This window comes from Tachysurus vachellii, chromosome 20 (genome assembly GCF_030014155.1).
Source record: "Tachysurus vachellii isolate PV-2020 chromosome 20, HZAU_Pvac_v1, whole genome shotgun sequence".
Lineage (NCBI taxonomy): Eukaryota > Metazoa > Chordata > Actinopteri > Siluriformes > Bagridae > Tachysurus > Tachysurus vachellii.
Genome location: NC_083479.1, coordinates 13,582,549 through 13,605,946, shown reverse-complemented (window position 1 = coordinate 13,605,946; position 23,398 = coordinate 13,582,549). Strand labels below are relative to the sequence as shown.

The window sequence follows — 23,398 nt, the reverse complement described above, 5'->3', positions numbered from 1 at the left end:
AGCTACAATCGTTAAAATAATAAGAGTTTATTGGATGCGATGAGTATTCATATTCGGTAAATGATTCATTCTGGTAAGAGTTGCTGTAATTTAATTTACTAATTTGTTTATATTTTGGAGAAAAGCAAGTTCATTAAAAAATATCATACACAGGTAGAAACTAAAATAACTGCTTGAGGAATTGTTGGGAGTCGGAAAAAAAAAAACGCCTCCACATGACACCACTCTAAAATACCTTCTTTCCAACACAAACTATTCATCAAATTTATACACCACTACAGATGCTCTGCCCAATTATAAATAATGTTGTGAAGTGTTTTTGTAATTCTGGAGTGATGAATCATGCTTCACTGTCTGGCAGTCTGGCGGATGAGTCTGGATTTGGTAGAAATCTGGACAATGCAACTTGCCTCAAAATGTAACACCAATTGTAAAGTGTGATGGATGAGAAATAATGGTCTGTTGTTGGTTTTTTTTTTTTCACAGTTACTGCTCAGCACCCTGCGTCTGTGATGTCAACACATAATGCTACAGCATACAAACACATTGTGGCCGATTTTACACTTCCTATTTTGGGCCAACAATTTGGAAAACACAAAACAGTGTCCTTGTAGATACAAACTGCTGATTGCCATGTGGAACGATCTGATTGGCCCTCAAAGAGCTGTGACCACAAGCATTAAATTAACTGTTGAGAATTAGATTATAGCTTGCAAGTCAGATCTTATCACAAGTGCATGGCATCTGTTTGTTTCCATCTTTCTTATTTTGGGGGGGAAATATATCTTGTTTTCAGTCTTGACCTACTGAATCTGTAGCATATAAGTAAAACACTTGGGAAAAAATTGCTCTGTATTGAAAAAAAATGTATACTTCCATCCATCCATCCATCCATCCATCCATTTTCTATACTGCTTATCCTGAATATTCAGAAATGCACGTCTTTGGTCTGGGGGTTGACTTTGCAGTCAATGTTTCTCAAATTATACAAGTGTGTTTCTCCAGTGTTCTTTCACCCGTCTCATCCTAAAAATTTTAATATATGTTTATACGCCAACTTTAAAAAACTGCTCCTAGGCTTTCATTATAAGTGAGTAGCGGGAAATTTCTTAAAATATCCATCACTCACTTCTAGTATTGTGTTGTATTTAGTGTGTTGTCCTCATTGAACTGACACACTGACACACTTGCACTTTTTTATGTCCTTAACTATCAAGCCATTTAACCCTTTTTTTTACCAGTACACTGGTGTTCCATTTCACCAGCAGAAAGGAAATTGACTTAGCAGTCATTTTCAATCAGTATAAACAAATGGATTATTTTATGATATAGAATGAGTCAGGACAGTGCTGGCTTTCAGTGTGAGATGTTTTTCCCTCTGTTGGGATAACCTTACACAGAATTTTAGTGGTTGAAGATAACGCCTACCAATTTTAGAACAAACACTTATGGCATCTCAGACAGCAGAGAGGGTTTGATTTACTTTGAAATTATTTTTTTTGAAACTTCTCTATAAAATTATTGCCACTAGTAGGCTAGGGAAAACAGAAATACTGATGAAAAACCTATTTTATATGAGCCATTAATCACCACTGTGGCATGTGACATGACAAAGGAATACAACGCTGAACATGGAAACACCAAAACAGAACATAATTATATTTTTTGGCCTCTGATACCAGACTGGCGTAATTTGCTGTATGTGCTATTTGTTGTTTCATTGTTTTGTAACATACTGCACTACACCAAGGAATGCTATTCGTCCTACTTTCTACTTGTATACTGTATGGTGTGAATGACACTAAAGCTGTCTGGCCTTAACACGCTACTCTACACATGAGGTGGATAGACAACTGATGACCAGGTGTTATTAATGCAGTACCTGCGATCTTCCTGGTTGTTGTGCAGCTCTCCTTGAGGAGAGGGAGTGAGCGTGACAGTGGACTGGTGACTGTAGGATATTCCCACAGGGGAGGAGGCTGCCCCTCTAACAGGTGGAGTGGGGCACCTGACTAGATTCTCATGCTCTTCCTCTTCTTCTTCTGTCTCCCCTTGGTGCAGGTACATACGACTCTGAAGCTTCTGGGGGTCGGGATCGAAGCTGCAGGGATACCATCACCATACGTGAGCTCTCGAATAAAGAATATACGAACTGCCTAATTGTGTGTGTGAGTGTGTGTATGTGTGTACCTCTTATCCATGGGATGTAGGTAGTCCTCAGAGCTGCGGCTGGTAGGGGGGTTGACTGGAGGTGGGGGCAGTGGCTCGGCCCAGTTCACTGCACTCTGTTTAGACAGTTTAGGGGTGCGAGTTCCTTTCTTATGATTTTGACTCCCTGAGGAATAAACACATTGGTGACCTTCAAATACATTTCAAATACGTTGCCTTCTTATTAGCCTCACTTGATGCTGCAGGTATTGAACTGTATTTATTTCTTTAGAAAAATAAATGAGTTACTATTATGCAAAAATCCCTTAATAGTATAAAAACCAACATTTACCACATTTTCCCTATCCATGGCTTGAAGACTCGAGATATTTATCTCGTTTGTGCTTTTTTCAGTCTTACCATAAACTGAAAGTGTCTTTTTTTCAACTGTAGAACCCTATTCGATTTATCGTTTGAATGGTTAAAATAATTTTCCAAACAAGAACACTGTGTACTTTTCCCTTGTCACTGGCAGAATATTTATTAATTATTAAAATTAGAAGCAGTACTAGAATTAAAGCTTTGGCCTTTATACCCAATGATAAGTCTTCCCAATACTTCGCTTTTAAACACTCCATTTAAACTACAGTATGATAATTAACTTATCGAGTAATATACATAAGAATCCAAGCAAATTCCTACTATTCACAGTGTTTTTTTTTGACTGCTGCCCACACTATTGCTGTAATGGTGTGTGCGCTTGCATCATACCCGAGGTGCTGTTGCTGGCTCTGTCGGAGCTGTGGTAGGACCCGGCAGAGCTGTGCTCATTTGCCTGGTTATAGGGGATGGTGGCAGGCAGACTAACCTCACCGCCTCTGTAATGATCTGAGGATTCAGGAGCAACAGATGTTAAGAAATAAACATGAGAAAGACTATAGAACTGAAGCTTGTGATGTATTTTTTAAACACTCACCCTTGTTCAGCCTGTTTTGCTCCATAACATTAAACTGTAACTGCGATGGTAGTTCTGGAGGTTTCGGTTGCTGGGGCTTCCAGCGCTTGTCACAGAAATCACCAGGCCCTGCACCGCTGTTCTTGCTCATGATGTTTGACTGGATGAGCTGTGTGGTTGCGTAAGGAGTGGGTTCGTACGGTGTAGGTGGGCTGCCTCCGGGTCCCATGTAGCACATGCTGGGGTTGTTGAAGGTCTTCATCTCATTGAGTTTGTTCGACAGGTCTACATCGCTGTACACAGCTGAGTCAGAGCCTATCAACACTCCCTGTTTATTGTCCAGTTGGCTGTTGTAGTTAGCAATGCAATCAGCTGAGGGGAAAATGAAGAAAGAAAATAAATCACATTGTAAAGGGAATTGTATGTCTAGTTGTCTGTACAGTACATGAATCTTTTAAGGTAACAAGCTGTGCTGCTACTGCACAATAATCAACGATGGAGTGGGGATGCGGTTGACACGATACAGTAAATAAGAAGATCATTTTCCTTATAACAGCATACCGCAAAATGTTCTACCACAGCAAAAAGTCAGCATTTTTTTTATCGCTAAAGCTAAAAAACATGCCATACTATTATTTTATTTACAGTTACATTTAATGTTGTGGAATGTCTACAAGACAAGTTGGTTCCTGTTCTCACTAAAATCATAGCTGCTATAAACCTTGTTCCTTCACCAGCCTCTCTTTTTCTATCTCTCTTGTAAGTAATAGAAAAAAATGCAGCTTGTCATGTAAATGTGAAACTGCTTCTTCAAAGTCCTCTTCGAAGCCCTGAAGACTTTCATGTGTCTGAAAAATTCTCACTGCGTTCAAAATTGTTAAATCATCGACTCAGCACAGAAAACTTCCTATCAGCAATTATACACTTAAAAAAAAAAACAACTTGTCAAAATGATCATGTATTAGTACCAATGCATTAACTGACCAATCAGAATAGAGAATTCAAGGATTTTTCACTTCCATGAATGAAAGACATAAATGGACTAAAAAGCATTAGTTTGACAACGTGGAACATTTCTGGAAGTGTCCTTGAAATTTGTATTTTTTCCTGCTGGTTCAATCATTGCTTGCCTTATTGTTTTGTTTATAGTCACATTTTCCATCAGCATCTTTCTCAATGAAACACTCTGGATAAATAATTTCTGGATAAATAATTTCTGGGAGAATCAGAACACAGTCAGTGCCTTATGTGGAAACACATGTTACACAAACAGATGTTCCCACACTTCTAAATGATGTACAACATGGAGAATGTTACACAATTTCTTATTTTATTTGTAATCATGTGTTTACGTTTATCATGTGTTATGTTACTCCAGTCTTATTTATAATCTTAAATTTCAATGACCGTAGTTTGTCTTATACTCTAGTCTGTCTCCGGTATATCTATATTTAGCATCACAACCTTCAGCGTTCCCACTGTTGACCACAGAAGCGTGCATCGATGAAACGCTATGGTGATACAATTACTTGATATTATCTCCAGGAGCAGAGGAGGAAGATTGTCATAGTAAAACTTTTATGAATCCAAGTGAGCACAGATGGACAGGATAAAGCAAGCCACAGTCAAGGACATGTTTTTTTTTCCTCTCCACAAAGTACATAGCCATGGATCGATCTTGGTTTCCTACCTGAGCAGACCAATAGATCTGAGTAGCTAAAACAAACAACTGGAGCCCCCATAAAATGCAGCCTGCTTTATTGCAGGAAGCCAATTAGACTGATGTTGGCTTTGTGTCCTCCTCAGCGTCTTTCTACGGCAGACTAATTGCTTCAGAAGAGTACTGAAAGGCACTAAAGAAAGTAGTTTTCCAATAATCCAGATGTACATAATTATGTAAGGTACACTATATATTATATGGTCTTCTTTATTTAATCATAGGAAATCTTGTTCTGGCTCTCTGACCAATTAGGTTCTGTAGTCCTGCAGGCTCATGACTTAACCCAGAGTATATTTGATTTGTGATATGAACACTCTATACGCTGCTTAGAATAAATCTGGTGTAAGGTAGAGTCTCTGTAGCCATGAGTTAGATACAACACCACCTCAATCTGACAGCTCCCAGTAGACCTGATAAACTGGGCCATGGTCAGTAAGTAACAGGAACTGAGAGTGAGATTTATTTCATGATAAATGTGCGACATTTGTGTCGAACAGTGCACCGGCTTGAAGCATCACCTCAACAGGTTTTCATGTGTGTTGGCTTGTGTCTAAGCTGTATGGTGGGGTTGGCAGCAGCAGCAGGTGATGTACGAGTTCTGCTCATACAAATAGCCCTCATGCTGCTTAGTCTCACTGGAACTGAAATTGTTTCTGTCGTGTCCATCCTGTCTCACACCTCCATGCCTTTCCATACAGGGTATAGACTGTCTGCTTTCCTAATTTGGTCATAGCTTCCTGTTCCTATTAACCTTCAGTCTCCCTGGTCATTTTCACCTGTCTCTTCTTTCTCACCTCTTTATTAAATATAGCGCTTGATGCAAAAGTAAAAGTTCAAGCAGTGAAGCTGGGTCTGATCCAGCTTTTAACTACTTCCTTACACCTAACCTAGCAAGCACAATTCTACAAAACCCAAAACCACACACTTATTATGTTGTCTTGGACTCAACCCCTGGACTTTTGGCTCGACTCCGCCCAGGTAGGAGGATCTGGATCAGGTCCAACTTCAAAGACTTTCTCTTCTGTAATGAGGATCACTTTGTTTATTTAAGTCATTCTTACCGATGTATTTTATGTAACATCTCTGCGATTCTAATCCATATGCTCCCTAATTCAGTCTCTGTTCCACAGAGATCGTCCAGACTAGCACATATTTGGTCTGTCCCCGGCTCCCAAATCATCTAATCCCAGCAATCAAAGACATGTTTTCATTCTTTCACAGCTCAAAACATATGTGTACCAGGTAATCAGTGCACTGATTAATTGGTTTAGAGACACTGGGAGTTGGCAGAGAGCAAAAACATGAGGACCAGTTTGGAAAACATTTTCCTATACTCAGAAAAACTGTGTGGAAAAGAGCTTGTCCTTCTGGCAGAACTTATAAAGGTTCTACGGAAAACTCTACATCGGGGTGTCTCCCTTTCCGAGAACGTTCAGATTTTAACCAAAATAGAAAACTAAAAGCATAAACCTGAAGAACCCATGAAGAACCACCATCTTAGAGTATATTACAGTGTTGTACCATGTGTTTCTCATAATTACTACTTTTATTGAACCTTAATTTAACACTGTAGTTACAGTTACAAAAGAAAATGCTTTCACATGCGAGACCTGGACAGGAAGGCAGCTACAGTACAGTATGCTGTGTTTTTTCCTGGTTTTAACCCTTGTTTTTTGTGTAACAATCATTAGCAAAATCCACTATATCTGCATTACAGAGTAGTTTTTTACACCTGGTGTCATAGTGCCAACAAGAGCATCCCACTAGGTGTTCATTAAGGAAAACAATCTGGTACATTTCCTCCCTAATTAATGAAACCCTGCTCTTGATTTGCAGTGTTTCCTTCCCTATTAATGTTGAGGTCTTGCCTCTTCCATTTTTCTGCCTTCTGCTTTCAACATATGAGACTCAATTGTGTTTGTTTCACACCTGCAGACTCTCACCTTTTTTTTCTTAGTTCTTATACAGACTGATTTTCTTGTACACTCGTGTAGGACTCGTAAGGACGAGAAAGTGCTCATGGGCTCAGTTCTGAAGCTCAGTTCTGCACAGATTCTCATAGCCAAAGGAGCTTCGCACTAAAGAACCAAACACCAAATGGTTAGGATCTGATTTTTTCAACCAGAAGAGAGAGTCACAACTGGGCTCTGGTACCTGGACGGCTGTAGGTGGTCAGGTTGCTGTCGCTGGTTCCGTTGCCGCCGTTACAGCAGTTGATGCTGCAGTCTTTGTGGTTCGCGCAGGTGTTGGGCCACGAGTCCGCTAGCCAGGGCTGGCTAACCGTGTCGCCGATGTTTAGTAGTCCAGGTCTGCAAAATACACAGATGCAAAAACGAAATGCTAATTTACTGTAATGGTAAAATAAGAAAGGATACACTGTACAAATATGCAGTTAAAAGGTAGTACAGTAATTAAGTAATAACATTTGGCACAGAAACATGGCACAGAAATTTGTTTGTACTTTTATTGTGTACATGGTAAAGATTTAGATTTAAAATTAGATTTTTCCATTAAGCCCTGTCAATAAATATTGAATATTTTGTGCATATTAAGTATTTTCCTTAAAAGGAACCTAAATGTTATCTCATCTTTGAGGCTTTGGCCTCATTATAACAACATTATAAGAAAAAACAAGCAAAAACACAAACGGTGTAGTAGACATGTAGACATCCTGATCATATAGGACATATAAACTGCATATTTATATTGTGTAAAATGTCTGACAACATCTCCCCATCATCCCTGTAGAAATAAACTAAGACTGACAATACGTCACACTAAATACAGTATTTATAGGACACGATTCATAATGCAGAGCTATGAAATCAATAAATAATTTTTCTACTCATGACTGTATGACTTCTTTGAGGTGACTTCATAACCACGGCTCTGGGCAAAAATATAAACATCAAACCCAATGTCATACCAAAGCATATTTTTCCAGCCTTCCTACTGAACAGAGTACATCTTTTAACTGGTGTGTGTGTGTGTGTGTGTGTGTATATGTGTGTGTTTGTGTATAGTCTGAAGGAAAACTCTCACTCACTGTAGCTTATACTCTCAGCATCACTAAACCTCTGTGTTTTCTGTTTCACTAGTTTCATGCGCAGAGCATTTTAGCTCAGATTAGCTTTGGGGTGCTAATATTTTTTTGCTTTAAAGGATAATGTGATTTGTGTTTGTTCCATTGCACAGTCAAGCCTGGGATTTAATTACAGGTTTGCAGGCAGGCATGCAAATTCATACGCTCATGCAGGAAGGTATTAGAGAAGCTAAAACGGCAAAAAATTACAAATCTAGGGCATGTTTGTGCTTATGCGGAGATATAAAATGTCATTACTTTAATAGCTTGAGCTATTATTTAGATCATATCCTGATTGTATGGGTGGAGGAATATGGAAATTGTGTCTTGGCTCAACAGCTCCCCCTGTTGGAGTTTCTCTGGAAAGACTCTTTTTGGCTTCCTTAGAACGTACACGTGTGTTTGACTTGGATCTCACAGACATAAACACATCATAACTCTACTTACCGTCCGGCACTGCACACAGCTTCTCCTCCTCTCTGATATGCCACTAAATCAGGATGGAACAGAGAACATTCATGAATCACGCAGCATAAAAAGTGAGGACCACAAAACACTTCTAGTCACAAGGACGTGTTATCTCACGCTCAATCCCCCTCTTCCATTCACTAATCCAAACAGAATACACCATTTCGAATCTATCTTATGACTCATGTCATTCATCTACAGGTACAAATATACATAATCTCCACCTGGGAGCAAAAACAAACATGCATCCGAGAAGGAAGCAGATTCAGAGCAGATCCCCAGGCTGATACACTTGATGATGGGAATTAAAGTTCAAACATGTCCTAATCGAGATGGGATTACTCACTGAAACCACACAATAAGAGACTGTCCCCTGGGGGCAGTGAAGATGAAGATGAGACCAGGGGCAGAGCTGGTTTGTAGTTAAGGGCAAGCTATGGGCATGCAAGGATATGTCAAAGAGGTTTCGGGGAAAAAAATGAAATGTAAAAAAAAATGTTTTGATGCATTATTGTAATCACCACAAATATTTCTGGCATGTCTAAGGACTAGATAGGGCACGAGGGCCTGAAAGCTCAGCAACAGAGCAGCAGTTTAAATAAAGTGCTGTTCAATATTTTATCACATTTCCACTTTACTGCCAGTTCTGTTCAAATGTGAAACAGGATATAAAAAGTGGCAAATGTGAAGAAGTCTGCATACCTGTTGGAGTGAACGTGAACGATGGAACTGTAAGAGAGAGAGAGAGAGAGAGAGAGAGAGAGAGAGAGAGAGAGAGAGAGAGAGAGAGAGAGAGAGAGAGAGAGAGAGAGAGAGAGAGATTTCCATTGCATCAGATATCATATAAGCTCTAGAAGGGAATTAAAATAAATCCAGCTCGGTCTGAAAATCTGCCAGAACCCAGGCTGAGCTGGTCAAACTGGTGGCTCATCTTTGTAATAAATTCTTCTTTTCCACATTTCTTACATGTTATTTTCCAGAATTCTTTACTACATTCAGCATAAATGTTTCTGATTTTCTAATTATCTCACTGTTGTTTATGTCCACTTTTTAAGCTGGAGAATTAATAGCAGTATTTCTGAAAACATTTTCTTTCTACCAGCTGGTAAAGAGGATCTACCAGTATGACCAGCTCGACCTGTGTTTAGGCAGCTGGTTACTGGGCTGAAGACGAATTTTTCAAGTGGAGATTTTCCTGATTCGATTGAAGAAAAACAATTCTAGCATAAAAAAACAGCCAAGCAAAAGCCTAGTGCACAATAACAATTTCTTAATAATTACTACAAGGGTTTACAAACTTCTTGGCTAAATGACCCCAAATGGACATTTTTCATTTTCTTTGCATTTTTCTCATTGTTTATCTCATTGTTTTTCACGGTCACATTTAAAAATCCATATTCATATAACTGGTATTTCTGACATATTTTTAATCATTTTTATGTATTATTTCTGAACTTGTATGATAGTGGGACATATTACTGAAACAAAAAAGACTAAAATATTATGTAGTGATTAACATTTCTAAATATTATAGCAGTACACAAAAGTCTTGACAACACAACATTTGTATAATGGTTTAGAAATATAACTAAAGGAATCACAATCACATCTCCCGTATCACAATAGGAAGGGGTCAAAAAAGCAGAAATGTGTAAAAGTAAATCTGTGGTATGTTTAAAAGACTCCTTTTTAATGTGGTTACAAACAGTCTGACTCTGAATCTACTCTCACTTCATCCTCAATCAGCTGTTACACAAACATACTGTAGCAACAACAACCACATTAACACTAACAACTCTCTCTCTCACACACACATACACACACACTCTCTCTCTCTCTCTCTCTCTCTCTCTCTCTCACACACACACACACTCTCTCTCACACACACGCTCTGCTCTCTCTCTCTCTCTCTCTCTCTCTCCCTTACACGCACACACACACACTCTCTCTCACACACTCTCTCTCTCTCTCTCTCTCTCTCTCTCTCACACACACACATTCTCTCTCTCTCTCTCTCTCTTCCTTATACGCACACACTCTCTCTCTCTCTCCCTTATACGCACACATACTCTCTCTCTCTCTCTCTCTCTCTCTCTCTCTCTCTCTCACACACACACACACAGACACACACGCTTTCTCTCTCTTACATATACTCTCTCTCTCTCTCTCACACACACACACACACTCTTTCTCTTACACGTACCTTCTCTCTCTCTCTCTCTCTCTCTCTCTCTCTCACACACACAAACACACACACACTCCACAACTTTAAAATGTCAGCTTGTGAATGTCAGCGCCATCTCTGACGTGCAACTCCTCTGATTTTCAGGCTTTTATAAGCTCTGCTGGAAAGATTACCCTAACACTTTTGTTCGTATTTTTCACCATGTTATCAGTCGAGCTGCTTTTTGCGATTCCAGGATGAAAGCAGATGACAGCAGTCACACCAGATAGCACCAGAGAAGCAGCAAAATGCAAACCGTTATCAAATGAACGAAATTAAATTACCATGGTGAGGACAAATGCAGCACGATTTGCCTTTCAGACAGGGATATACACATTTTTCCAAGCGTGCAGCCATTTCATGTTTCTAGATTTTCTGCTGTTTGAAAAAAAAAAAGCCTTTTTGCTTGTCCTATTTTTCTCCGTCTCGTTTGCACAGTGGGATAAACAGTCACTGCTGATGTATCATGCCATTCCACAGACTTGTGTGAACAGTTACAGTTACTTTCCCCATCTGGTGTGTTGCTAAATCAGGCTATAGAAGTGATAACAGGAAGTGACACATGATGATGTAAGTGTCTGCAATAAACAGTAATTACATTGCATCGTAATCAAATGTAACAGTTGATTTTCACTGTCAGCGACTGTCTGTTGACTTTAAATCACTGACTGTATTGACACACATTTAAGTAACACTATATCGCATATTTTCTATTGTGTGAACTGTGTTCCTTGTTGTTAACAACAGCATCCAAATTCCTTGTAGATTTGCACTTAGTGAATAAAAGATTATGCTTCTGATTCAATTTCACGTACAGACTCTAATAAAGATTCGGATTCAGACTGATTCTCATTCTTTTACTGATTCACTTTCTAACATTGATTCTATACTGATTCCAATTCTAAGCCTGCGTATTAATGATTCTGTTATAAATAGTGATTCTGATTCAGTTTTTGTGATTCTAGATTCTGTTTCTTATACTGATTCAATTTCTAACTTTTGTGATTCTGATTTGTGATTCAGTTTCTCTGTCTCTGTTTCTGATATGATTCTAATTCTAAGTCCGTGTCTAGTATTGATTCTGTTATATATAGTGACTCTGATTCGGTTTTTGTGATTATGATGCTTATTCTCTTTTGGATACTGATTTTGTTTTTAATACTGATTCTGGTACTGATACTTATTCTGATTGATTCAGATTTAATTTCTGATACAGATTCTTGTTCTGATTTTTTTAATCATAAGGATTCTAAAGGATTCTAAATACTTGGAATATTCTGATTCCAGCTGATTGACTAACTCTGTATTTAGACAATAATAAGTTTCTTCTACTGTTTTGTTCATGACCTCATAAACTGAAAGAAGAAAAAGACTTCATGTAAGCTATCGCATCCGGCCAGCCAACTCAGAGCCTTCCATGTTAAACCATGTGTAGGTGGAAGTGGACCAGTTATCTCTTGTGTGCAGATCCATTTAACACTACAGTGGAATAAAGACCAGAGAAATGAACCATCTATATGCATATCTGAGAGAATACATTGTGATTAGTGAGTGCTGGCTATGAATACTGGCCAAGAGTACTGTTTGTCAGAGACTATAATAACCTTATCACAATCATGCACGTGTTTTAGGTTTCAGGGGATAAGCTGAAAAATTGCACTTCCACTTATCCTTCGATTCGAAACTATATGAGCAACATCACTTCCATTTATATTTCAAATCCATTCATATATTTGACGTCACTGTTTTTAATGATTATTAATTTCTGATATATTCTGCACCGACAGCATTCCTAATTTGAATAATTACTGCAATAATATCATCCAGACACACACCTTTACGAATGCCAGCGTAGCTGCTGCTCAGGCCGCTCCTCTTCTTGCGGTGCCTGTAGAGCCACACACTGAAGACCATGAGCACAACCCAGCAGGTGGCGCCGATGCCTGCGATGAACGCAGGCTGTTTCACCACATCAGAGATGTTAGAAAAAGTGTCCTGGTCATCAAAACTGTCCCAAACTTGACCAGACGAGTCTGTAAAATGGCATGTTAATAAAAACACTAATGAGAACCTTTAATAGGAATCTTTATGTAAGATGGAAACGTAAAACACAAAGTCTTTCTGCTCACAGCCTCGAAAATACAAGCAGGTTTGATTAAACATACCAGATACAGCAGGTTTGATTAAACATTCCAGATAAAATAAAAAGATAAAGTTGATAAATACATAATGGCACCTCAGTATAAAGTGTTTCAAGGTAATAACACTCAAGTGTGTACAGCACAAAAGGGTTCTAGTTTAATAGCTCTGTGTGTGTGTGTGTGTGTGTGTGTGTGTGTGTGTGTGTGTGTGTGTGTGTGTGTGTGTGTGTGCGTGTACTTGTGGTGTGGTGTGTGTGTGTGCGTATACTTGTGGTGTGGTGTGTGTGTGTGTGTGTGCGTGTACTTGTGGTGTGGTGTGAGTGTGTGTGTGTGCATGTGCTTGTGGTGTGTGTATGTGTGTGTGTGTGTGTGTGTGTGCGTGTACTTGTGGTGTGGTGTGTGTGTGTGTGCATGTACTTGTGGTGTGGTGTGTGTGCATGTGCGTGTGTCTGTGTGTGTGTGTGTGTGTATTCATTGCATAACCTACAAAAGAACTGATTAGCAAGGCTAGAATTATTTGAGACTTGATTAAAATTGCAGAAAGTGTTCTAAATGCCAGAAGAGTTTTTTTTTTACTGCTTACATCTTTACTTATTAAATACCTTAAATTATTATTTAAATGTTATAAATTGCTAATTAAATTAATTCCACAAGTGAAATATAAACATTATGGGCTGTTTGGTGTAGAATTATGGCATATAATCCAGGTTATAACACTACAACATGTAGAAATGGGGGTAAATACTTTATCTATATCAGCGGATCAACATCAGACAACTGCTGAGTAGATAATGATTGGGGGGTGGGGTGGGGGGTGAGCTATTCTAAGCACAGAACTCACACAGATATGACAGTGTGTTACAAGCGAGTGTTTGTTTGTGTGGCAACAAACAGTGATCCTGTAGTTGTGCTACATTCAGTCGTTATGTGACAAAACAAAGAGACAAACAGTTGTAGTTAACAAACCAGTGACTCACTTGTATGTATGATTCCCAAACTTTCTCAAATAAATAACAATATTTTGCTGTAGATGGTTGAGAATCAAAGACAGGAATAATAAATAATGCGATCTAACCCAGCTGAAAGAAGGTGACGTCACTCTTGACCCCTGGTCCAGCTCCATTGCTGGCAGCGACCTCTACACTGTAGCGAATACCCGGCGACAGACTGGGGATGACGACGGAAAAAGTGGAGCCATCTACGGTACGGTTGACATGGTATCGACTCTCATTGCCCAGGCACCAAATCTACAGCAGGATCCAAAGGTGAAAAATATTCAGCTATGATTATCAATCCTTAGTTAGAATAAATAAAACACTACATTTATAATATTACTAAGTAAACAACTCATTTCCTTTTAAAGCGACACTTGATCGGTTTTGCCACTAGGTGTCTGTATATCACTTCGGTTGCATTAGATCACTTCCTACACTTCCATTACCTACAATATATAGCACCCTCTGTGGTCTGAGTGCAGGCACATCCTCGTGTTACCTTGTACTCCTGCACCACTCCGTTCTGCTCCTCCTCTGGAGGCGGTTGCCAGGCGACCAAGATGGCTGTCCCGTTGGTGTCGCTCTTGGTGATGGTAACGCCACGTGGCGCGCCACTGGGAGCTGCGATGATGAAAAAATATCTAGTTGGAACTAATAATAATAGCCAACTTATTTTTCTTATCCTGATTTCTTAACCAGATTCCAGGTTACTGCATAAGATGGACCAGCATGCCTGAAGATACTGTACACGCCTTACTTTTTACTAGCTACACTGGATATAGAAAAGTCTACACACCCCTGTTAAAATGGCAGGTTTTTGTGATGTATACAAATGAAACGGAAATAAATCATGTCAGAGTTTTCAGTGTGAAGTAACAACATATGAAAATTAAGTGAAAAACAGAAAATGTGTATAGAGAAACAGAAGTATGCAACTCAACTAATACATTGTTGAAGACCCTATTGATTTTATCCCAGTCTTACAGCATGGCACATCTTGACATGGCAATATTTTCCCACTCTTGCTTTTGAAAACATTCTAGAGCCATCAGATTGTGCAGGTGTCTCCTGTGTGTGTCATTGTGGCACATGGTTTGGGGTGATTTATTTGAGACTGGATGCTAATTGTGAGATAAGACTACCCTACACCCATGTGCCATAGCATAGACATTTTACCTCATTTTATACAACTAAGCAAATTGATGTTTAAGGGCCTTGTTCCAGGGCCCAACGCTGGCAGCTTTGTAGACCTGGGATTCAAACTCACACCCTTCGAATTGGTAGTACAACACCTTAACCACTAAGCTACAGTACCACATGACATGCAGAAAGGAACCAGTGTATGTCTGTAATGCTGCTGTAAGTCTTGAAGGTCTCTCTGGTACGTTTTTCAAAGAGTGATGTCAAAGAGTGATGTCCTGTTCTTGAAGATGTCACTATGTTGCTCCTTTTTCTCTATTTGTTACTGATGTTATATCCAATGCTAAATCGAATCTTTTGTAAATTCTTTTATACCCCTCTACTGATGGATAACTTTTAACAAGTGAGACACTATGCATACTAAGTGAGCTCTTTGCAGACCAAGACTCGAAACCAAGCAGTCGACTGAAACCAAGAAGATGTGAAGAAAGTTTCAACAGAATGACTTTTAACCATGAGGCAGAATGTGATTGGTTCATTTTAAACATAGACACACCCCCCAATTATACAAGGGTGTGCACACTTATGAAACAGGTCAATTTTAACTTTTTTTATTTGTTTTATTTTAAGCTAAAATGTTTCTAAAGGTGGAAAGGTCTGCTGTAAGTCTACTTGCTGAGTATTTGATTGCTCGAGTCAAGACTTTTGCTAGACTGTGCGTGTCTGTATTTTCTCTCTCTGTGTGTGTGTGTGTGTGTGCATGTGCATGCGTGCGCGCGGGTGTAAAAATGTGTGTAAAATTGTGTAAAAATAACAGCCTTGAAAACTGCACTTACACAGTCTCTAAACTTAACTGCAGACATTCTAGGCCTTAAGGGTCATATAAACCCACAAATGGTGAGGTGAAGTGCAAATATGTATCTTTGACATCAGAAAATGTCTGGGGGAGCTCAATTTGCTGCTTATTCTTCTGGAGAATTAAAGAATTAAAGAATTAATTAGAAAGTTGCAGGGCATGAGGCTGAGGAGTGTAATTAGAACGAGCCAGTTTGCCTTCAGGCTAAGCAGCTTCACCACTTTGTTCTTAAATATAATTCAGGCTGCAGGGATGCCAGCAGGCTAATGCTAGGCCTAGCTGGAAGAACTCAACAAAACAATCAACTACACAATTTGTATTTTGGACAGCTGAAATCCCTGGCACAATGTCTTACATAATATTCACTATAAGAATTTCCAAACAATTGCGGTTCATTAGAACACGCACGAACAAATTTACTGCGTAACAGCGCCTCATTTGGTCCTTCAGTGACCTCTGCGCTAGCCTCATTAGTGATATCATCACAATATGCATCATACGCATTTCTAGTTTATTACACAAGGCATCTCCGCTGCTGCTGATAACACATGAGCTGGAATAATGATGAGCAGTCTCATCTAGCCAGTTAGTGGTGTGTAAATAACAAACGCAATGCTTGATGAATAAGAAATGATTGTTAGAAAATTGACTTTGCAGCGTTCTTTCACAAAGGACTCGTTTGATCATCAGTGCACTCACCCTCCTCCAGCGTCCTGACCACCTTCACCTCGCTGTCAGCTCCCTGGAACTCGTCAAAGAACGGACGCACTTTAAACTCGTAAGCGACGCCCTTCTTAAGCTGAGGTACAATTGCACTGTCTTCGCCAGGAGTGCGCACTTCAAACACTCCCCACTGACCACGAGGCTCGCCAGACTCCGATGATGGCCGATACATCACCTTATAGCCCTGAATGTACTGAGACTGCTGCTCCACCTAAAGAACAGCAACAGAACAGCACACATACTGTAGAGTCAAAGGATATGACTAGGATAACCATTTCATACGAATATGATATGATTATTGAAATGATGTCTATAATATAAAGTAGTACAACACTGATGTTACTCTTTACTTCAGTGACAGATTTTACAACATAAGGGCATATTTAACGATCGGTTATGTAAGAAATGAATGGCGATAGTATTGCTGTTTGAACAGCTGCACAGGATCTGCACATGCATGTTGGCCAAAAACAAAGGTGTGTCAAAGTTACACAAGATTCAGACCTTGCATTTAAGAGCATTTTTATTGACTGATATCGGCTTGTGAAATGAGCAGTATGACGTCGAACTCCACCGGTCAATAACACAGTGAAATGTATGCTTTGATCTGTACTTACTTAAAAAAAATGCTATATTCAATACATTAATTACACCTGTATAACATAAATATTGATAAAACTGAATAAAACTGATCAAAGACTAAATAAGATTTGAGGTGGTGAAAAACTTCAGTGAGTGCAATAAACCCTTATTAAAAACCTTCTATAAATCATCTGTTAAACCCTCTGGTCTGAAGCCTGCTCTCACAGACCTATGCTAGGATCCTGTCCAGAAGGGTATAATTATAAGCCACATGCGCATGCAAACAGCAATCTCAACCCTGATAAATAATACGGCCTTGAGCTGCTATGGGCTGGCGGCTCGCAAAGACAGGATTATCCTGTAGTCAGCTAGGGTACAAGCATGTGGAAGAGCTCAGACAGAGTCCCATTGCCCCTACTCAATGTGAAACCGCAGCATGAGCTCACTATCACCAACAGCTCCCGATTCCTCTCACACTGCGACTGGTTAGCGTACCGCCACGGCGCACGTTCAAAACTCCCAGCACTCCCAAAATGAGGAGAAGGCAAGCAGCGTGACATGCTTCCATTCAGGGAGTTGCAAGGTGGTATGTGGTTATTGGTTCTCATCTGTATCCAGCTGTTTCAGCTCAACAGGGGTATAAAGAATGCTAAAGCAGTCGATCCTGCTTCGTGCGATCTGAAACCGTTTGAAGAAACCCACACTCCCTTCTGTGGAGCTTTGGAACAAAACCACGGTCATATATTATCAACAGAACACACTACTGGCTAATGAGAAGGGAAGCTTCCTCTCCTTTCAAACATCCAAAAAAAAAAAAAAGATTTTCACTAAGGGGTTAGCCCCTCCCCCACTCTGGCACCGCTAAACTATTTACATTCTGTGTCTGCGTTTGGAACGGCCGCTCTGACGTATGTTTATGTCAGCTCATTCATCATGATGAACTCGTGTCCGTGGGCCATGGAAAGGCTGACAGGCGGCGAAGCAGAGGGCGCTTGAGAATGTTTAAACAAACTCTCCCGCTTGCGTTGATAAAAACTCATTTTTTCAGCACAGGTGGTCCCAACAAGACCACAAGTGCCTGTGCTTTAAGAGGACGTGCAGTGGGCTGAATCTTAAGCTCTAATGCCAGCCGTTAGTTACACTAATACTGCTGAAAACACTGCTGAACACAGTGGACAGGAATAACATGGTCTATAATAACAAAGCACGGAGTGTTGCTGACAGGCTTTTGGACTAATAGGGATGTTTACATGTATAAGAAAAGAATTGGCACGAAAGAGAAACAGAGCCTTATGAGTGGTGCAATGTTTTAAGCATTTGCCCTGTGGTTGGTATCTCAAGAGTTTGAATCCCATCAGTGCCACAGCCATCCGAGGCCAGAGAATACTTGTCCTTCTGTCAGGGTGGAAAGGATGACATTAAGGTTCCATATCAAGGGCGCTCCGCTAATCAAGGGCATGTTAGCTCATGTATACAGAACAGTGTGTTCATTCTCCACACTGGTAGCTGTTGCCCTTCAGGCGAGGTACATATATGATTATAGAAACATTAGCGTTTCTATATGATTATAGAAACGCTAATGTTTAATCAAACTAAATGATGAATTAGTTAATAGAACTGGAAGCAAGGTTGGTAGTGTCACATACCGTCCACTGCACCCTGACTGAGGAGGATGACAGGATGGTGGGATTGTGCAGATGAACAACAACATCCCCCAGTTCCTTCTGGATCTGACGGTGGTCCACTCCCTGTATGGTGGGAGGAGTATCTGCAGAAAAAAAACAAAATAAAGAATAGAAATAATGCAATAATGAATAAATCTGTGCAAGTTTACAGAACAGGAAAGAACGTGTAACTGAGCTACACTCAGCTCTTAATGGAACAAAAGGAAAATGACAATGATGGACATTCACCTTGTGTTCGGATGGCATCTGTTATAGTACTGGGGTCGCTCAAGCCGTAAGCATTGGCTGCCCTCACCAGGAAAAGATACACTGCGCTAGGCTTGAGACCCTTCAGCATGAACGATTCAGTCTTCACATGGTCAGCAAGAGTCACCCAGCTACTCCCAGATGCATGGCTATAATTACAGTGTAGGAGAGAAATTTTCTGTATACTGTCATCCTACCAGAACACACGTACACAGTGTTTCTAAATCCATGGTGCAGCATGTGAGATATTATCACAGATCTATACACACTTCATTTCCTATTCCAGCAACAGCAGCAATCAACCACTGACATTTGAATTGAGATTTTATCAACTTTCTGCAATGCAGTTTCACCAGATAAAGAAGCAAATGCAAATTACTGGCTCCAGTAAACTACACTACCATTTAACAGTGTTTGGTACAGGACTATGATAAACCCTTAGCAGCAGCCTTGTATTTCCATGGGTTTATATACCAATATGTATATATATATATATATATATATATATATATATATATATATATATATATATATATATATTCAATGTAAATACACCAATATATCTGTATATATTTTGGCTCCTACAATTTTCTATTAGAATTTAACAAAAGCAGGACACTGCAAGCCTACAAGCAATAAGACCGTAATAATAATACATTACGCACAATGCAATTTCAAAATACTATAATAAACACAATACAGTGACAAATATGTATCTGACCATAAACCCTGCAGAGAAAGCAAGATAGAAAACTCAGAACAGACTATTTCAAATTAAAGCAGATGCTCGGTGAATCTCGGGGAAAAAAAGAAGTCTATTGCAATTCTATTCACCTAAAGGCCTCGATGACATACGACGTAGGTGTGGCTCCATTTGCGTTGGCCTTCCATGTCAGTGTGACAGAGGTGCGAGTAACATCAGTCACCTCAGGTTTGGAGGGAGCACTAGGGATCAGGTTTGGGTCTGTGGGTCTGCCGGGCTGGACCACCACTCCGAACTCTGAAAAAACAAATCACACACACCTCAATTTTATACTTAACACTCTCAAAATCAGTAGCAGTTTCTGCTTCAGTTTCTACTTTTTCCTGGGAGATCAGTGGTTACTTTACAAGAAAGAAAACTTTCTTGTTTCCTGTGCGAGCGAACTCTAATACCAAAAATGGCAGCTCGGTAATACAGTATCAGGAGGTAAAAATTACCTTCCACAGCCAGGTATGCTTTCCAGGATGCCTCCCCACTGGGACTGGTGGACACGCAAGTGTACATTCCTGTATCACTGAGCTGTACACACACACATACACACACATACAAAACACAAAACACACTGTGAAATGAAGTGCTTCTGTACAGAAGAGGATTTTATACCCAAATCCACTCCAGCAGAGTGAAGAGACAATAGTAATTGCAGAGGAAAAGAGGTTGTGTCAGCTTGGCTATTAGAGGCAATTTTGCAGATTGCTATGAAGGAGAAGTAGCTGTTAAATTGAGTTCAGGAAGGTCTTTGTAAATGGAATGCCATCTGTAAGTACATCATGTGTTTTGGTATTAGTGACTGTATGACTATGCGATGAAATGGTATTAAAGTCTATCTTCTTACCTTGGCATAGCGGATCTGCAGGGCTCCGGTGTCAAGCTGGGAGATGCGTGAGTCATGAGTGGACACAAGCACCCCGTCCTTCTTCCAGAGCACCGTCGGAGCAGGAGTTCCTGTTGTTATGCAATTCAGCAAAACTGTCCCATCTACAGCTACGGTCTGGTTCTCTGGGCCTTGTCGAATCACCGGAGGAGGCCGATCAGAAACCACTGTTGAGCAAAGGAAAAATAAGAATGAAAAAAAAAAAAACACAACGATAATGAGGACAGGAGGAAAAAAAAACATCAGGAAAAAAAATGCGGTGAGGTAAATAAGACGAGATGAGAAAAAGGGCAAAATTAGATTTCTGAAAACCCTCCAGCATCTGGGCTAATCATTGGGCTGCAGTATCTGACTTTCACCAAATAACGTCAGAACAACTAATAAAAAAAATCTCATTTAGACACCAGGCTTTTACTTTCCCTATATCTGTGAGGAAAAAAAAAAAAAAAAAAATTATGACTCAAAGGTGGTGGTATATTGGGGAATGGAGGGGATGAGGGGTGGGTCACACCTGAAAAATAGCCCCAGGCAGAGGCTGGTGATTATTAACATAGACCGGGAGAAGAAAAAGCATGGGGGAAGGGAGGAGGAAGCACACAGTGCTGAGTGCTTGGCTAGATTCAATCAAACACACTCCATCCTTGTTTCATTTCCATTAAGTGTAATTGAGTGTACACCGAGTATGGGAGTTCCATTTTGTGTCTGCCTATGTCTGTGCGGCAAACGAGAGAACATTAAAATTACCATATCATTACCCACAGTCCAAAAAGCATGCGGAATCGGTGCTTCTCCTGCCACCTAGACAAGCTCTGCCTGGTTCCACCCTGGGCAATTATCTTCATTAAACTAATGTATATACATCGCCTGGACACTTACACATGTCCAGTCTGTTTTGATGCTGGTTATGCAGGTGTAATTACTTTTACAGACCTTCAAGGGTTTTTAATTTAGCTTTTAAAATAAGTGATATTTGTGATTATTTTTGCCAACCAGGAAAGACGGGTCAGCTGGGTATCTGGCTTGGAACCCAAAATGACCGCGGGTGGTTTTTCTTGTGTGTTTGTGTGTTTATAAGAAACAGTACATTGGTAAGAGGAATTCAAAGACAAGGACAGTGGGACACTACAGTCTTTGTGTATCCAGTTCCCATGGAAACAGTTTGTTTTTCAAACCAGTAGGTCTGAGACTTATGGATGGCTTGTTTACGCCAAAAACCATTAAAACGCAAAGGAAATTCAGGATGAACAAAATATAACTAAAAAAATCAGTAAGAATAAAAGCCACAGAGCATAGTGTAGGCAAAAACTCAACCATTCCCATAACTCTGAATGGATAATCAAATCATTGCCAAGGATATGCAGTCTTGTCTTTGCATCACCAGGATTCGAAATCGCAAAATACACACAAATACAAATACACACACACACACACACACACACACACACACACTCTTCACTGCTGGGAAAAAGCTACCATTTCAGTCCCCACTGTCTTAATTAAATTTCTTATCAGCAGTAACTGTAGTGAGTGTGTGTGTGTATGTGTGTATGTGTGTATGTGTGTGTGCACATCTTCTCTCACCGTCTGTAACCTCCAGCAGGGCCTTGGTGATGACGCTGCCGGCAATGTTGAGTGCCTGACAGCTGTAGTGTCCTCCATCGGCACGCTGCACGTCTGTGATGGTAAGATCGCCTGTCTGAGAGACGGAGAAACGGCTGGAGGGCTGCGGGGGCTGGTAGGAGAACAGAAGGTTCTGCCAGTGCAAGAACAGAGGGTGGAGAGAAGACAGAAGACGGACATATTTAAAGCTTCACTTTAAGTCACTAAAAAAAATTGTATTTTTCTTACAATTAAACCATTTCAGGAGAATTTTAATGCCACATTTTATTTATTTATTTATTTATTTATTTATTTATTTATTTATTTTAATCTTTAGAATATCTGCACATGCGAGAGCAAGACCTCTTGTGTCATAAAATATTAGAACCAATCAGATTCTAATATGCAAATGAATATTATTATCTAACATGCAATAGCAGTTTACAACTGGATGAAGCTGGGGGTATTTTTCAATTTGCATATTTAGAGAAGCTGGATTACTTTTGAAGCGTAAAATTTCAAGAGCTTCTGTGCCTTTTTCTACCTGATTAGATTTTTTCCATATCAAGAAAAAAGACCATTTTAATTCATTTAACATTAATTGAACTCAAATGAAAAAACAGCACACAATACAATAAATACTACATATACTACATAAACAATTTTATGTCTTCAAATAAAGCATTTTTAAATTATATGTCATATGATTTACATTTATATTTATATTTTTTTAGAATAAATCAAATAAAAGTAATTCTTTAAGCAGTTTTTTACAGTTAATGCACTAATGGTTGTTAAATAAGGGGGAAAACAGTTATACTGTACTATCAAATAATCTATATTGGCGTTTTTAAAGATTTATTCCTTATCCACCCTTAGATGCTAATGTGAACTCTGTATTTGTTTTAAAGCTGATATTGGACTGTGTGTTTAAACTGTAAGTCGAATGAGGGACAGGTTAGATTTGCACGTTCTGAACTGTTTCTACATGTAACATAATTGCCTTTATCACCTTCTATTACCTCTTCTTATTTCTTATCTTCTTTATTCGTTCTATTAAAATAATTAATGAATTAATTAATTCATTCATTTTCTACCGCTTATCCGAACTACCTCGGGTCACAGGGAGCCTGTGCCTATCTCAGGCGTCATTGGGCATCAAGGCAGGATACACCCTGGACGGAGTGCCAACCCATC

The 23,398-nt window shown here is 39.6% G+C and overlaps 1 protein-coding gene across 4 annotated transcripts in view; it reads right to left on the bottom strand.

Moving 5' to 3' along the window:
- The window catches only part of LOC132862999 (roundabout homolog 1-like), a 178,996-nt gene that overhangs the window by 5,528 nt on the left and 150,070 nt on the right, over window positions 1-23,398 (bottom strand). For all 4 annotated transcript variants that reach the window (XM_060895472.1, XM_060895471.1, XM_060895473.1 and 1 more), the window contains 17 exons: window positions 22,184-22,355; window positions 20,564-20,769; window positions 20,166-20,247; window positions 19,800-19,965; window positions 18,948-19,114; window positions 18,681-18,802; window positions 16,429-16,663; window positions 14,233-14,354; window positions 13,814-13,985; window positions 12,433-12,630; window positions 9,076-9,102; window positions 8,353-8,395; window positions 6,978-7,132; window positions 3,125-3,475; window positions 2,920-3,036; window positions 2,191-2,335; window positions 1,883-2,101 (listed from right to left, as the gene is read on the bottom strand). In XM_060895472.1, the coding sequence (XP_060751455.1) occupies window positions 1,883-2,101; window positions 2,191-2,335; window positions 2,920-3,036; window positions 3,125-3,475; window positions 6,978-7,132; window positions 8,353-8,395; window positions 9,076-9,102; window positions 12,433-12,630; window positions 13,814-13,985; window positions 14,233-14,354; window positions 16,429-16,663; window positions 18,681-18,802; window positions 18,948-19,114; window positions 19,800-19,965; window positions 20,166-20,247; window positions 20,564-20,769; window positions 22,184-22,355 (2,699 nt within the window). The remainder of the gene's footprint in view (window positions 1-1,882; window positions 2,102-2,190; window positions 2,336-2,919; window positions 3,037-3,124; window positions 3,476-6,977; window positions 7,133-8,352; window positions 8,396-9,075; window positions 9,103-12,432; window positions 12,631-13,813; window positions 13,986-14,232; window positions 14,355-16,428; window positions 16,664-18,680; window positions 18,803-18,947; window positions 19,115-19,799; window positions 19,966-20,165; window positions 20,248-20,563; window positions 20,770-22,183; window positions 22,356-23,398) is intronic.